The sequence below is a fragment of the Cyrtonyx montezumae genome, unplaced genomic scaffold, assembly GCF_038088225.1.
Source record: "Cyrtonyx montezumae isolate F1298 unplaced genomic scaffold, pur_monq_1.0 scaffold_19, whole genome shotgun sequence".
In the NCBI taxonomy this organism is placed as follows: Eukaryota; Metazoa; Chordata; class Aves; order Galliformes; family Odontophoridae; genus Cyrtonyx; species Cyrtonyx montezumae.
The window spans coordinates 9,500,839-9,514,707 of record NW_027071925.1 but is presented as its reverse complement, the minus strand read 5'-3'; the positions used below and the strand labels follow the sequence as shown (position 1 = coordinate 9,514,707).

At 46.8% G+C, this 13,869-nt stretch overlaps 3 protein-coding genes across 3 annotated transcripts; 1 reads left to right on the top strand and 2 right to left on the bottom strand.

Moving 5' to 3' along the window:
• Nucleotides 1-1,314: 1,314 nt before the first annotated feature.
• On the bottom strand, nt 1,315-6,452 carry KCTD2 (potassium channel tetramerization domain containing 2). Its single transcript, XM_065735561.1, has 6 exons — nt 6,165-6,452; nt 4,902-5,010; nt 4,421-4,512; nt 3,664-3,759; nt 2,259-2,384; nt 1,315-1,725 (listed from the first exon to the last, which is right to left on the bottom strand). Exons 1-6 carry the CDS (start codon nt 6,450-6,452, stop codon nt 1,696-1,698), a joined length of 741 nt encoding a protein of 246 aa, XP_065591633.1. The 3' UTR covers nt 1,315-1,695.
• A 266-nt stretch (nt 6,453-6,718) lies between these two features.
• ATP5PD (ATP synthase peripheral stalk subunit d) lies at nt 6,719-9,084 on the top strand. Its single transcript, XM_065735569.1, has 5 exons — nt 6,719-6,841; nt 7,455-7,551; nt 8,297-8,368; nt 8,684-8,746; nt 8,881-9,084. The coding sequence occupies exons 1-5, from the start codon at nt 6,720-6,722 to the stop codon at nt 9,010-9,012; spliced, it is 486 nt and encodes a 161-aa protein (XP_065591641.1). The 5' UTR covers nt 6,719; the 3' UTR covers nt 9,013-9,084.
• Nucleotides 9,085-10,054: 970 nt separating this feature from the next.
• LOC136048149 (5-hydroxytryptamine receptor 3A-like) lies at nt 10,055-13,179 on the bottom strand. The gene is made up of 8 exons (XM_065735651.1): nt 12,932-13,179; nt 12,585-12,629; nt 12,379-12,488; nt 11,653-11,819; nt 11,096-11,256; nt 10,739-10,949; nt 10,398-10,517; nt 10,055-10,254 (listed from the first exon to the last, which is right to left on the bottom strand). The coding sequence occupies exons 1-8, from the start codon at nt 12,965-12,967 to the stop codon at nt 10,055-10,057; spliced, it is 1,050 nt and encodes a 349-aa protein (XP_065591723.1). The 5' UTR covers nt 12,968-13,179.
• Between the last annotated feature and the right edge of the window lie 690 nt (nt 13,180-13,869).

The window sequence follows — 13,869 nt, the reverse complement described above, 5'->3', positions numbered from 1 at the left end:
ATGGAGAGGAGAGCTGGGTTCTCCACGACAGCAGACCAGCTGTTTCAGCTGCTACCCTTAGGGCCTGCCAGCAAGAACTGCTAAGACAGGAAACCTGCCTACTTTATCTTAACACTGTAAGGATGCTACAGGTAGCTGAATTTTTCCATAAAAGAACCCAACTCCTTGAACCAGGCAGGGGATTTTCTGACACCTTATTGTGAATCATCTGCTCTGAGCTTGTCCACGTCTGCAAATTCCAGCAGCTCTGAAGCTCTGCATGTAGCATCAGTTTGGGATTTGACTCAAAAAAAAAAAAAAACCAAAAAAAAGTGCCAGGACACCTGGGCTACAAAGAACAAAGCTGGGATGAAAGGAGAAAAACACACAGCAGCAAATTCCTAAGAAATCCCATGTACCAGACTAGGAGGGACATGCCCTTGGTAAGGGATGGCACAGCTTAACAGAGGAAACTGACTGCAGTTTGGCTAAGATTAGTGTTCAAGAGAGGCACAAACGAACATTTTGCACATCCATCCAAGGCATTCCAAAAGAAGTCACAGAAGTTGACACACAGGACAAAATATATTACAACAGTTTGGCAACTTTTCACCAACCTCCCCCTGCCCCCAATTCTGTGATGCTCCTGCGTAGTATGAGGTGATCTCTTAAAGGTTGGGGACATGAGGGAGGATGCAGTTAAATCACTGCATGTACACAGGGGATCTCCTCTGCAAAGAGCCCCGTGGGTTAAATCAAACCTACCTGCTGGCTACAGTACAAAAAGAACTCAGCCCACAGTCCTCCCTTGGCGAGAAGGCAGGTGACAGAGCTCATGCTGCTGGAGACAAGGCAAAGCTGAACTTGGCAGGAACAAGTCCCAGCCTGGTGACTTTACACCAGGCTAAGATATATGGTCATGGCAAGGTACTGAAGGGAAGATTCACTATCCTTCTTCAGTAGAGAAGAGTACGGGACAGAGACATTACTCTGTCACTGCTCTGGGTGAACACAGGTCTCTTTATGCATGAGAAGCAACGGGCTTTGAAAAACAGCAGGAGCCCATATGTAATAGTGTTAACAGCAAGACCAGTGTTAGATGCACACATAAGTCCCCTCCCCTTATATCTAAGCTCTGCTTTTAGGAATTGTACAAGGAACAAACACAAAGCAAGAAAGAAAAATGTTTGGTTTTACAAGTAGCTTCTTTGTTCCTCCTTTCAAAGCCCTGTTCTGACCTGTGGGGGACTGCCTGATCAGGAGGGAGCACTGCAAGGTCTCTGCACTATTCTGGTGGTTGCAGACCTAGGTGCAAAAAGTGGCACAGGTCAAACAGATCTTCCCACCCATGGCAGCCTGTGTAAGGTAGGACTGACCACAAGGGTACGCAGACCTGAGCAACCTTTGCAAAGGATCCAACTGGGAATTCAGCATAGCCATTGTTGGAAAAATTCAATACAGACTGGTCAAAACCAAAAAACAAATACTTGTGTAAAGGACTATCCAACTGGAAGAGTTTTCTCCTTTTCTCGTCTCCAGAATAGGAGGAAAACCTTTGGTTATGACTAGAATTATTTATAATTGGCAGGGCAGGCTCGGCTTTGCTTTGCATTAGCTTGGTTACTGTACAGGGGAAGTTTGCACTGTGGAGGGATGCTGTGCCCAGCCAGACTGCCTTTTTGACACCTGGGAGTTCTAGAGGAGTGGATGTTTGAGTTACATCCGTGATCCTCGCTCTTGAAGAATCTGAAAAAGAAGAGAGCAACCACAAATAACTCAGGCAAGTTTAGAAGCTGAAGTTCATGCTCCAAGTCTTTGGCTTTTGCAGGAGAAGGAAAGATGGACTAACAAGAGAAGGAATAAGAGAGCAGCCTGTTGGCTTTTATGCTACCATAATAAATGACAGGCTGGTTTAAACAGTCTCCTCCCTAGGAATGCTTCCTAGCTGCCTGCCAGCTGTTAGAAATGTCCTCCTTTGTTGCTATCCTGGCAAAAATGCACGGATTGAAGGAGGAAAAACTATGTCAGTCTTTTTCCCCACAGTGTCCTTCAATCACAAAATCCTTTTTTCAAATCTTTCCTTTTTTTTTTTCCTCCCTTTAATTTGAGTGTACAGTAAACCAGGAAATCTTTGAAGCAGGGGAAGGTTGTGCATACAGGAAGAAATACGAAAGCTGGTACACAAAACAGCTACTGCAAATTATGGATCTTCTAGTGTAAGATTTTTTTTTCCCTTTAATAGGGGAATTCAAGACAATCCACCTGAGGAGATGCTTTACCTTTGCTTTCTCGCTGGGCTCTTTGACAATGCCATTGGTAGAATTGTTGAGTTCCCTAGACACAACACAGAGGAATTCTGCCTGGTCTTCGTTTCCGTAGTTATATGAAGATCCAATGCTGATTAGCTGTGTGATAGAAGACAATCATGGTAAGGATGATTCTATTGGTAAATCTTGATTTCTGCTTTAATCCTGCAATTGCTTTGTGTGCTTTGTTTGTTCAGGGAGACCTGCTCTGGCCTGAAGTGCCAATAAGTCAAATCCCTTCCTGTATCCCCATGCCACAGGCTTTCCTGAAGTGTTTGTATGGCAATTATTTAGACAAGCACCAGAGCCCTCTAGTAGCACGTGGAGCTCCACCAAGAAATCTTAGTCTGAAACTGTAAAGCTCAGCACAAAAAAGCGTTTTCCAGTCATTGAGGGCAGAAAGAGGAAAAGCACATTAGACTTTGCAATGAGTAATAGCAAACTAATTCAGACAAAGGACAGGCAATGTGCACTCTTTGATCCAGACTAAATGTCTACATTGAACTCTGCTCTCAGCTGGCCTTCTGACTTTGATGTATGAAAAAATAGAACAGTTATTTACCACAGACAGATACTAAATTAGCTAAGGGATGTGTAGCAAACTGGTACTACCCTTTGCGTAGGTGCTGTCAGGATGGAATTTGATAAAACATAATTCAATTTATAAAGATATCACTGTTATGTGGGGTCTGGTCTTGATCCAAGAACTCCTGTCTCATAGTTATTATTACATTATAAGGACATCCTGGAGCATAGAGCAATTTATCCTTTACAACTGCTCTGCTTTCCAAACAGTAAAGCAAAGTAATCTGAAGAAAGCAGTGTGAACTTTTCAACCAGGATTCTGGGAAAGGTGAATACACAGTGTGCAGCCTGACTTTCGAGTTGTGATGGATTTTAAGAAACAACTTTGTGTTTGAGATAGATGCACTCAACAGCTTTTCCTAGACAGGTGACTGTCTACATAGCTACGATGCAGCTGCAGGAAGCCTTCCAGTAATGTTAACAGGTTTTGATGTTTGTGTTAGCAGCGAACGACAGACATGAGATATTTTTTCTTTTGTTCCCACACTCCCCACCACTGGTTTTAGTTTTCAGTCCTCCTGAACAGGACTGTATTTGATTCCAGAAACCAAATCTGGATCTAATGCTACATGCACTTCAGTGACACGTAGCCCTGAAAATAGCTGCAGTACAAAGGCAGCTGGGGGAAGTGTACTTCTCATGCCACTCAGCACCTCTCTAGCAAATGCAGCTGTCTTTCAGTCATGTAATGCTTTTCCACAGTTCCATTAGCTCTCCTGGATAGAACTGCATTTCCCTGCCAGTTAATTCTGTAAGAAGAGGCAGCTGCTCAATTAAGACATTTTATTGGTACCTGTTCAAATTTCCACCCATCAGACATAGTGGACACCATCTGTGTGAGCTCTTCCTCTTGGCACTGTAGGACTCTGTATACATGCTTCACAGGTCCCTAAAGCATGGGGAAGAAAAACGAGCAGGAGCTGACCAATTGTAGTACTGGTATCAAGCTGGGAAACTAATTAAGCCTTCTACAGGGCCTCCTGCTCTGTCTGCTTGCCATCAGAGTAAGTTTGAGCCACATGGACTTTTTGAAGTTTCATTCTTGTGACCATCCAACTGACTCTGAAACTGCTATGTGGAGTTAGCACACTTTTTAAAAGCCTGCAGGTGGCTACGTGCCAGTGAAAGTGGCACTTCATTGGCTTTCAAAGCCTTTTACTGCTTTCTAAAAATGATAACTCTCCTGAAACTGTACGTACCAGGATGACGAAATCAGCTCAGCAGCAGAGGCTGATACAAGAGGCAGAGAAGGAAGAGTTGAACTACTCCTTACCTCCCAAAGCAGTATGTTTTGTTTCCCTGTCTTTGTTAGCACTTAAAACTGTTCACTGTCTTTCCCTACAGTATTAACAAACACCTTAGTGGTCTCTACTGGTGAAACCAAAATGGATCATCCTTCGTAGCTGTGCCTTATCTCTAACTAAAAACACTGTCACTGTTAAAAACAAATAAACCAAATAACTTCTACTGGAAGCACCTACAGCCACGTGTCCCTCTACTGCGCTACAGAACATGGCTGACTTCAATATACAAATTTTCATGTGCATTACTTGAGAGGTTCTGTTCTCATTATCCCGTATCCGCTCCTTCACCAGCCGCACAAGTGATGCAATATTGTAAAACTCAGCTTCTTCCAGTACCCCTAAGGAAGGAACCAAGAGCAGAGACAAGCTGTTAGCTTACAAAGAGCAGAATGCAGATGATTCATATACAAGAGTGTAATACCTGCTACTGACTCCAAATCTTTCCCACACTGTGCCACCGACCTCATACTCCCAGGCTGGAAGAAAATGTCCAACTAACTGCTGCCTCCTTTTGTGGTTAGCAGAACATTTAAGAAAGATGATTCCCCTTTCCCTGGGATTGTAAGAAGTCCTGTGGTACAATCTCTAGTATCATTCACACAGCCTCTCTGGGGGGAAGGTCACCAAAGCTCCTTGTTTGCTCAAAACTGCTGTCTGTTCAGGGAGAAGAGATGCTGTTCTAAACGTACAAACAGTGCCTGCAGTTCCTCCCATGTGTTTCTCTTACCTTCTTCTGCGAGCTCCTTGTTTATGATGAGCTTCCCGTGTCGGAGGTAGTTCAGTATTGGACCAAAATATGTGGGATCTCTATCAATGAGATATGCTCCTGTCTCATCCTGTTGAGTGTGTACAGAAATGAAGCAGGCATAGTTAAAGGGCTCTGGGAAAAATTATTTCATCTTAAAATTGTACACAGATCAGCTTTTCTTTGAGCATCTGGAGTCCTTTGCCTGTAAAAAGTCTATCTGTGACTCCATGCTTCAGACAGCATTTTTCTTAAGTATCTGCACTCAGCTATAACTGCTGCAGCTCAATAATGCTGGCAGATGTCTTGCAGTACTTCCACAAACCAAGCTTGCATAAGTGAACAGAAAAGCAGAGCTTAGCAGTTTTGCTTCACTGCAAAAATACAAAAATGCAAAAGCTGGCAGTCGTGTTCTGTCTAAATTTATTTTCCAGACTACTTTAACAAAGAAACTCAGAAGGGAAATTGGATTTCCAGTTCTGATTAACTGCATGTGATAATTGAAAGTACTTATTTTTCCCTTTTCTTCGGACTACTGAAAATGCCCATTGCGTTGTGCCAGCCCTGTCTCTGAGCAGTCTCTAGCAGCTGGGCATTCCACAATGCAATCACATTACCAACAATCCACAACGAAAAGCTTCTCCTGAACCAGCCTGGAGGGGCTGACAAAGCCAGTGCACCAGTTTTTCACACGTCCTTACATCACTTTAAAGCAGCACACGTCCTGCTGAGCAGTTTGCTCTAAAGCAATGAAACACTGAGGTCTTCCAAAACGCCATCTCCTGTCTTGGCTGAGATTGGTAATGATTAGTGTGATCATAACCAGAATTTAACTTCCAGTTAAACAGTGTCTGTGCAACATGTTCTATCTACAGAAATCCTGCAGTAACAATAACAGTTTGTAAAATCTGTACGTTAACCTGCAGCAGCTGCAAAGTTACATATCCACTACAGCTCCTGTATGGGGATCTTTTCTAAGAGCAGAAGTACATACAGTGAAAGACCAGACGCGTCCAGGGGGCGAAGCATCGCTTTAATCTCTGTTCCTAGGGAAGTTTATCTCCCTGCTGCATGCAATAGCAGCGGAAGGATGCGGGGTGCTCCCGGGGATGGGGAAGGCGGCCGGAACGCTGCAGACACGCGTGGCTCGGGGGCAGCGCCGCGTTCCGGGCGCGTTGGTGCGGGGACTCCCACGGACCCCGCTCCGGTCCGGTGGGGAGCGGGATGTCCCTGCCGCGACCTCACCTTGTCGGAGCCGAGCTCGGGCCCGTCCTGGCAGCACAGGCGGCACAAGAAGGATTTGGGCTCCCGGCACAGCGTCTGTCGGGTGCTTACGAAGTACGTCCCGCCCACGTTCAGTCGCACCCATTTGGAGGCGGAGGGCGGCCGGGCCGCACCGGCGGGGCCCGGGCTCAGCGTAGCGCCGGAGAAGCCCGGCGCGGCCGAGCGGGGGCTGGGCGGCCCCGGCACCCCCCCGGGGCCCGGGCTCGGGGCGCGGCCCCGCGCCGCTCCGTCCGCCGCCCGCTCCGCCATCCCCGCTTCCGGAGCGCGGAGCGCTTCCGTGTGCCGGGTGGCGTGACGCGTTTCCGTCGGCGCCGCGCTCCGATTGGCTGATGGGACCGGGACTTCCGGCGCGGCGCTCCCCTGTGGTAGAGGACGACGGTGGCGGTCGGTGAAGGTGAGCGGCACCGGGTGGGGACTGCCGCCCTTTGATAGAGGGGCGGGGAGGGCTCCGGAGCACACCGGGGCTCCGCGGGTTGCCGGGTCGTGCGCGCCGTAACGCGCTGTTCTCGCGGCAGCATGGCGGCCCGCAGGACTGCCGTCAAGGCCATCGACTGGGCGGCCTTCGCGGAGCGGGTGCCCGCCAACCAGCGCGCCATGTTCAACGCCCTGAAGACCCGCAGCGACGCGCTGTCCGCCCGGTGAGTGCCGCTTGCTGAGCCGTGCTGCCGGCTTCGGCCCCTCTCCTTTTCCACAAAACTCGAGGGACGCGACGGCGGTCGCTTTAAGGGCAGGCGGGAGCGGCTTCTTTTGGTAAACCTTTACTCGATCCTCCGCGGAGTCAGACTGCAGCCACAGTGAAAAAACGTAGTTCTGTAAAAGCGTTTTGCTTTGGTGTAGGAAAAACAAAGTGCGTTGGGAGGTTCTTTGCTCTGTTAAATGCTGTACAAAGCAATCGTCTTTCCAAGAGCTCTGCTGTCTCCTGCTGGAGGCATGCTGGCTATTGCAGTTGGCATTGTCTAACTTGTGAAAGCTGCCTGGTGTTTCTTGTAAAGCTGTCTCTCAGAGACACTGCATAGAAGTGTGAAATGAAGTGGGGCTGCAGGCTGTGTTTGTCTGTGCATAGGGAAAAATCTACTTTGGGGAGGAGGGAATTTTTGGAAGTGGTTCATCACTACTTTTTATTAAGGAACCTGTAGATATTTACTGTTCAACTCTGCTGGGTCTGTTAACTCTCTTGAGAGTAGCAGGGAGCAAGTGATAGCATCAGGTTTGTACTGGCCCGGGCGGTGACTGCTGTCCTCCTCTCCTTAGGCTGGCTGCGCTGCCTGAGAAACCCCCTGCCATTGACTGGGCCCACTACAAGACTGCTGTTGCTAAAGCTGGCATGGTGGATGAGTTTCAAAAGAAGGTTGGTATCTTTGTCAGCTGTGTATTGCTGCTCTTTGGAGGCTAAACAGCTTTTAGCAGAAAACACCAGAACAAAGGAGTTGTCAGTTTTGACTAGCAGCTTCCTTTGCTTTGTGTCCTGCAGAGTGAATTTGGGTAGTGCCTCTCCCAAAACAAACATTTGGAGTATCTCCTTAACTTACTGAGTAGTAAAAAATGAGAAGTGCAGATCTGCAGACTAAGAAACATGGGAAGCTAACTGATGCCTGCCGAGTTGCCATCCCATTTAGAAATAAACTGAAAAGAATAAGCCAGACATTTGCTGAAGGTCACACAATGTCACTGGCAGAATGGAAATTGGCTGCTGTAAGACCAAAAGAGCTGACAGATTTTGGATAGATGTGGGAACTCTGAGGAAAATCTGTCCATGCTAGGATGTGTCTTTGGTCTTATCTTAGCTTTTGGACTTCCTCGTGATGCTGTTCTTTGCTGTGTACAATGCTGTGATGAATATATGCAGTGTAACTCGTCCCGATGATGATATGCAGTGCATAACAGATTGCTTTAAGCATACAGATAAGTGGTGCTGCTTGTGAAATGTGCATTCAAGATTCAGAGATCAGTTTCATAAAGCTTGTTAAGCTATGCATCTGTGAGTGTGTCCTAGGGAGAGTGGCAGGAATGCTCCCCTGCTGCTAGCGAAAACGACCTTTCATGGGAAGGGTTATGTAAATCAAACTGTTCTAAAATTTCCTTTCATTTTGCAGTTCAGTGCACTGAAGGTCCCTGAACCAGTGGATACACAAACTGCCAAAATTGATGCTCAGGAGCAGGAAGCTGTAAGTGTTTGAACTGTTTCAGGCTTGTGTTTGAGTCCTGTGAAGATGGGGAGGGGTGAGGGGGAGGGTGTGTTCTGAGTCTGCATTTGCACAGGCAGAACAGCCTGAGAGGATGGCTCGTCTTTGTGTGTCTCTGGCTTTTGGCTAAGCAAAAGAATTTCTGCTTTGAGAAGGGTTTGGATTTTGATCAAGCTTTTGTCCACTTCTGTAATGACAGTGAGTTTTAATGTGAACTTAAAAGGTGATGTTGCAGGTTCACTCTAGATTGCACTTTTTATTGTAACTACGTTCACTGTGTCCTCTGCTTTCCTGTAGGCCAAGAACATTGTTGAGTATGTGAAAGCCTCCAAAGCTCGTATTGCTGAGTATGAGCAGCAAGTAAGTACGGATGTTGCTTTGTGAATATTCTCTTTAACCCTGCTTGGCAGACACACTGTTCTTTCCTGTGTGTCCTTTGCTCTTTCTTGCTGATGAGTGACTCATAACATATTTGTCTCTGCTCCCACTTCAAGCTTCAGAAGCTCAGAAGCATGATTCCGTTTGAACAGATGACTTTTGAAGACTTGCATGAAGCTTTCCCTGAAACCAGACTGGACAGGGAGAAGTATCCATTCTGGCCACACAAACCCATTGCTGATCTGTAAACTGACTTGGAAACAGTTTATCTGATGACTGTCAGAATGAATTATCTCTTAAATAAAAGTGTTTTCCCTCCTTTCTGTGGTTTAGATCTTAGATGTGAAGTTGCAAGTTTTGAGAAATGTGGAACCACACAGCAGTGTGTGAGGAGGGTGGTTTTCATGGACTTTGTCTCTTACTGGTGAGCTTGATTTCACAGCAAGTACTAAGATCTTAGCTCTGGTCCCAGGTCTGATAATAACGTTGAGTCCTAACACATTTTCTGTAATGCAAACAAGTCACCCATTCTCTGCATGGTGCAGGGAATTTGTTTTGTCCTTTGCTGATGAATTGTTGCTTAGGAGATAGAGTTACACTGCAGCACCACAGAATATGTCACATTTAGCAGTAATCTGCAGTGTGAGGTCTGTCTCAGTAGTTTCAGAGGCAGTGCGCTGGGGCTGCTTTCCAGGTTGGTTGTGATGGTATTGGTGCAGGCAATAGGAGTTGAAGGGGTGTAGGTGAGATGCAGATGTTCAGAAGTATGGTATTTAAAACATCCCAAGTGATGTCCCCTATAATCCTGGTGATCCTACTGTTGTGGGTGTCTGCATGTTGCAGATCTCGATGAAAATCACAGAAACAACAGAACAAAGGCTTCGTACTTGGATTTATTTAATTATCTGAGTAGGAATTCTTAAATGTCCTTCCTCAAAATGAAAACGTCTCCATAGATGAGGAAGGGCTCCATGTCCCTTTTTCTGACGTAGTTGTAAGAATTACTATTGGATGGAATTAAGATATTCTCTTCCAATTCCATTATGGTTTTGTCTCAATACTTTGCTAGCCCATGGAGTTTAGAATATTTGTATTTTTACTGACTGGAGTGCAGTGCATGCAGACCTTATGCCCCAGTCCTGGTTTGTTGCTTTTGTTTGGTTTTGTGTTTTCTAATGTAGGCAACTGAAACAATTGGATCTATGAGTCAAGCAGCAAAAGAAAACACAGCGGAGGGCTTTGAATAAACAAAATGGAGAAAGACCGAGCGAGCGATGGGCAGAGCTGCTCCTAGCTGCTCCATTTTATAAAAATAACGGTGAAGAAAAAGAGTGACAAGAAGAAATGGCTGCAGAGCAGCACCTTCTCCAGAACTATCAGAACCGGGTCCTGTTCTGGCTTCCAGCAGCGTTTGGTTTGCTGCACCTTTTCCTGGGTGCTCTTGGCAGGGGCTTTCATGGCCTGGCTGGTCATCGGCTCGGTGTGCATTCCTGCAAGGAGCAAACGCTGGAATAGGGGCTGCTGGGACTCCTCTGCCTGGAGCACTGCTTCCCAGAGGAAACCCGCTTCCCTCGAGCCTGCAGGTGAGGTGCAGGCAGCCCGACCTTGCTTCAGAAATTATGGGCTGCTTTACCTTTTTGGACAGTTCTGAAGGCTTTGTCCAAGCGTAGGGATTTGTGCTGATGGTGCAACAGGAAGAAGGTGTCTAGCACAGCCATGATCATCAGCAGGAAGGTGCCTAAGAAAAAGACCACTGCAAAACAACAGGAAAGCAAATAAGGCGTTTGATAACAGGCATGACTTCCTTGAATCTGCAGTCCCCCTGAGAAGGGGGGAAATTGCTGTCTGCAGCCAGCTGGTAAAGTTTAATTTTTCATTATTTCACTGCTCATGAATGTGTCTGTAAATGCCCAATTATTTTCTTAGAGTTATCTGTGTAAAATGCAGTATTTATTCGGTAAAGATATGAAGTACCTATTACGGGTGGTTCGTTGGAGGACGTTGGAAGCATGTTGTTGAGGATCACAGCTAACATGGAGCTGCCAAGAATGATGGAAATCTGGAAGCTGATTTTCTCCTCAAGAGAGCTGGGTCCAAACAATACAGCCATGTCAAGCAGATACAGAGCACATGTTGGGAGGATGAGGTTCAGAATATACAGAGTGGGTCGTCTCTCCATGGAAATCTGTGGAAGAAGATGGACAGGATTTAAATGAACAAGAAATAACGCTGTGCTGAGTGGATGCTTGCTCCATAATGTGGAAAGCTATCTTGTTTCATATATACATAGTTTTACTATTAGCATAAAACAAAATGAATTCACTGCAGTACCATATAGGTGATCACAGGAAATTCTCCATCGTCCATTTCTTCCATGTATTCACTGACGCTCAGGTTGGTGAACCTCCATTCACCATCAGGGAGGAAGAGGCTCTGGCTGTTTGCCATCATCTCAGCTGGTGTCCGTTTCACCTTCATGGAAAGATCCGTTGCTTTCGGGCAGGGGGAGAGGAGGGAAGTGGCAGAACTGAGCTTTCTATCAGACATCAGTTATTTCCTCTTCCCTTCCCTCCCAGCCAAGGTTGCATACACACGATGAGAGCAAAAATCAGATGTGAGCAGATAGCAGGCTTCTCACAGCAGGGCTGCCATTTGGCTTGTAAAGACCAGTCCCAGGGGAAGGCTGTCCAGAGAATGCCCCAGGTGCTTGGAGATGTGCCGGGAGAGGTGCCAACGGCACAACTCTGATCTCATTTTCCCTCTAACTAAACAGCACTCCCTGGCAGTGAGTGGTGCTGCTAAGGGAACCAGGAGTCAGCTGGGGTCCATCTCAGCTATTCCTTTTGCACATTTAGCCTGTTTGTGGTAAAACATAACTTGCCACTTACCTGGGTAGGGAAATGAAGTGATGCTCATGTTGCACGTCTGGGTGTCAAAGGGGAATTTGAGGATCATCAGGCTGCACGTTAGAGTGACCTGGAAGGGCAGGCTGGTGTTGAAGGTGCCGTTGTGTGTGACAACGATGTACTCCAAGTTGGACTTCCATTCATTCACTCTGTTGGAAACAAAACTGGAGAGTGCAGAGCTGCAGGGTACTGCAACCATCCTCAGCTGCACAAAAGCCAGGGCTGTAAGTGTCCCTTTCGGACGGCTCTGTCCAGCCACACAGACGTGGAACGCAGCAGAAGGGATGTGTGGGCTTCCGGGGAAGGAGCTCAGTGCTGGTCTCTGCCTGCTGACTCCCATCCCTTCCCCCTGCAGCCACAGAGCTGGCAGCCATGCCCAACCTGCTGTTGGATCCAAAGAGGTCCGCCCATTATCTTGCAAAAACTGCTAAGGGTAATTTCATCCCACCACATTGCTCGTCCCCCTGCTGCTTCTCCAGGCTTCACAGAGCCTATACGTTGCATTTCAGGAGCTGCTACAGCATTACTCAGCCACAAAGTGCTTTATATAAGCTACTTTTTCCCATTAATATATGAAATTCTCGGTTACGCTTAGCTTACGGGAACGGCTTTTAACTGCGTTTATCCATTTCCTACGGTGTTACCAACGGTTGCGTGGTTGCATCCAGTGTTTTTCTTAAGCTGATGGATAAAAAAGTGAGAACCTACCTTTCCAAAATGAAGATTGGGGGTGACCAGAATGAATCCATGGGCAGAACAATTTTAGAAATGTTACAGAAATCCTGTGGGTCCCAGGTTGCAAACGTGTTTGTCCACTCCTGGGGAAGGAGGCACAAGGGGAAAGGTGAGTGCTGGGCTCAGCCCCAGCCATGGTGCGGGGTGGCACAGGAGGGAAACGGTCTTATGGAACCTACCAAGCTCAACACGAAATAAAAAGTGACGGTTTGGAGCTTTTCAGCCTAGGGAAACAAAATGGAAGGTGTTTAATTAATTTTCTTGGCTATACCCCATGCAGAGCCCTGGAGCTCTCCACCAAGAGCAATCTTGCAGTGGACAGCACAGATTGTGGAAACCTAGTTCAGGAGGACAGGGTGGGCTGTTAGCATCCTCCAGAGGACTCGAGCAGCGGAGCTGAAGGAGTGGAAGCAGCTGACACCCAGGTCTTGCTGGCCCCGTCCTGTCTTGCAGAAAGATCTGTCCTCCATCTATCAATGGCACAGATTTCTGTTATAAAGACTTGTCAAAATTTGTGCATCCTTACCACAGACAGAATTGCTATCAGCATAAAATCCATCATCACTTCCAGAGGCTCCTTCCAGTGCGTCTTTGGCAGAATGTGTGTGTGCAGCTTGCTGTGAGAGGAGATGTTCAGGTACTCAATGACATCGTAGTAGGTGCAGATATACCTGGGAGCAGCTCCTAGTGGAAAAAAAAATACACTTCAATCAGAAAAGGATCAGGAGAGATCTCAACCTGTGAAAGAGATGTATGAAAGGAAGGGCACGGGGTGTGGGTATGGAAAACATCATGAATCCCTTCTCACACAGATGAGAACAGAGCTCCTCAAAGCTTTTCCAGTCTTCTTGAACTTACCTGTCCCAAGAGAAAGTGTGAGCAGAGCTATAAAAGCCTGCTGCATCTTCTCTGCTTCCAAATAAAGAGGCAGATGGTACCGGGTACTTTATGAGCAGTTCCAAAACACGTCATTTGTTATGCAGAAGTTGATTTGATATTTACTAATGAGGGATTGGTGTTTTGTGAACAGGAGCTTGAGTCTGTATTTGCATTGGAAGGAAGACTTTGCTAATGGATTGATGCACTCAGAGGGCTCTTGGGAGTGCTGTTTAGTTGTGGTAAAGGAAAAAGAAGAGCATTAAACAAAGATCCAACAATTTGAGGGAGAGGGAAAAAAGGGCTCATATCTACAAAGGAGAGGCTGGAAGCCAAAGCCACTCAACAGCAAATCTTGTCTCATTTGCAGGGCCGATGTAACACCACTGAAATGGAGTAGGAAAATTGGCTCTGGGGGGCAGAGAGGCTGCTCTCCCTTTTCCCTAAGCACTGAGCACTTTGTGCAATCACTGATGTTGTTCCTGCCTCCTAGCTGACACTCTGTCCTCCTGAGGTGCTGCTCCAAGTCCTCACTGTTCAGATTAAGGTCTCAGAGATGTTTATTTTACATCCCCCTCTGCCTTTCCT

Bases quoted from the DNA above. Each gene is read 5' to 3' on its own strand.
- KCTD2 (XM_065735561.1), bottom strand. From the start codon at position 6,452: ATGGCGGAGCGGGCGGCGGACGGAGCGGCGCGGGGCCGCGCCCCGAGC. The intron at 3,760-4,420 runs GTAATGCACATG...CCCATGCTTTAG, and splicing joins ATGAGAACAGAACCTCTCAA to GGACCTGTGAAGCATGTATA. The intron at 2,385-3,663 runs GTACCAATAAAA...TCTATCACACAG, and splicing joins ATGGGTGGAAATTTGAACAG to CTAATCAGCATTGGATCTTC.
- ATP5PD (XM_065735569.1), top strand. From the start codon at position 6,720: ATGGCGGCCCGCAGGACTGCCGTCAAGGCCATCGACTGGGCGGCCTTC. The intron at 7,552-8,296 runs GTTGGTATCTTT...TTCATTTTGCAG, and splicing joins TGGATGAGTTTCAAAAGAAG to TTCAGTGCACTGAAGGTCCC. The intron at 8,369-8,683 runs GTAAGTGTTTGA...GCTTTCCTGTAG, and splicing joins ATGCTCAGGAGCAGGAAGCT to GCCAAGAACATTGTTGAGTA.
- LOC136048149 (XM_065735651.1), bottom strand. From the start codon at position 12,967: ATGATGGATTTTATGCTGATAGCAATTCTGTCTGTG. The intron at 12,630-12,931 runs GTAAGGATGCAC...TTGTTTCCCTAG, and splicing joins TGATAGCAATTCTGTCTGTG to GCTGAAAAGCTCCAAACCGT. The intron at 11,820-12,378 runs GTAGGTTCTCAC...TGTTTCCAACAG, and splicing joins CCAATCTTCATTTTGGAAAG to AGTGAATGAATGGAAGTCCA.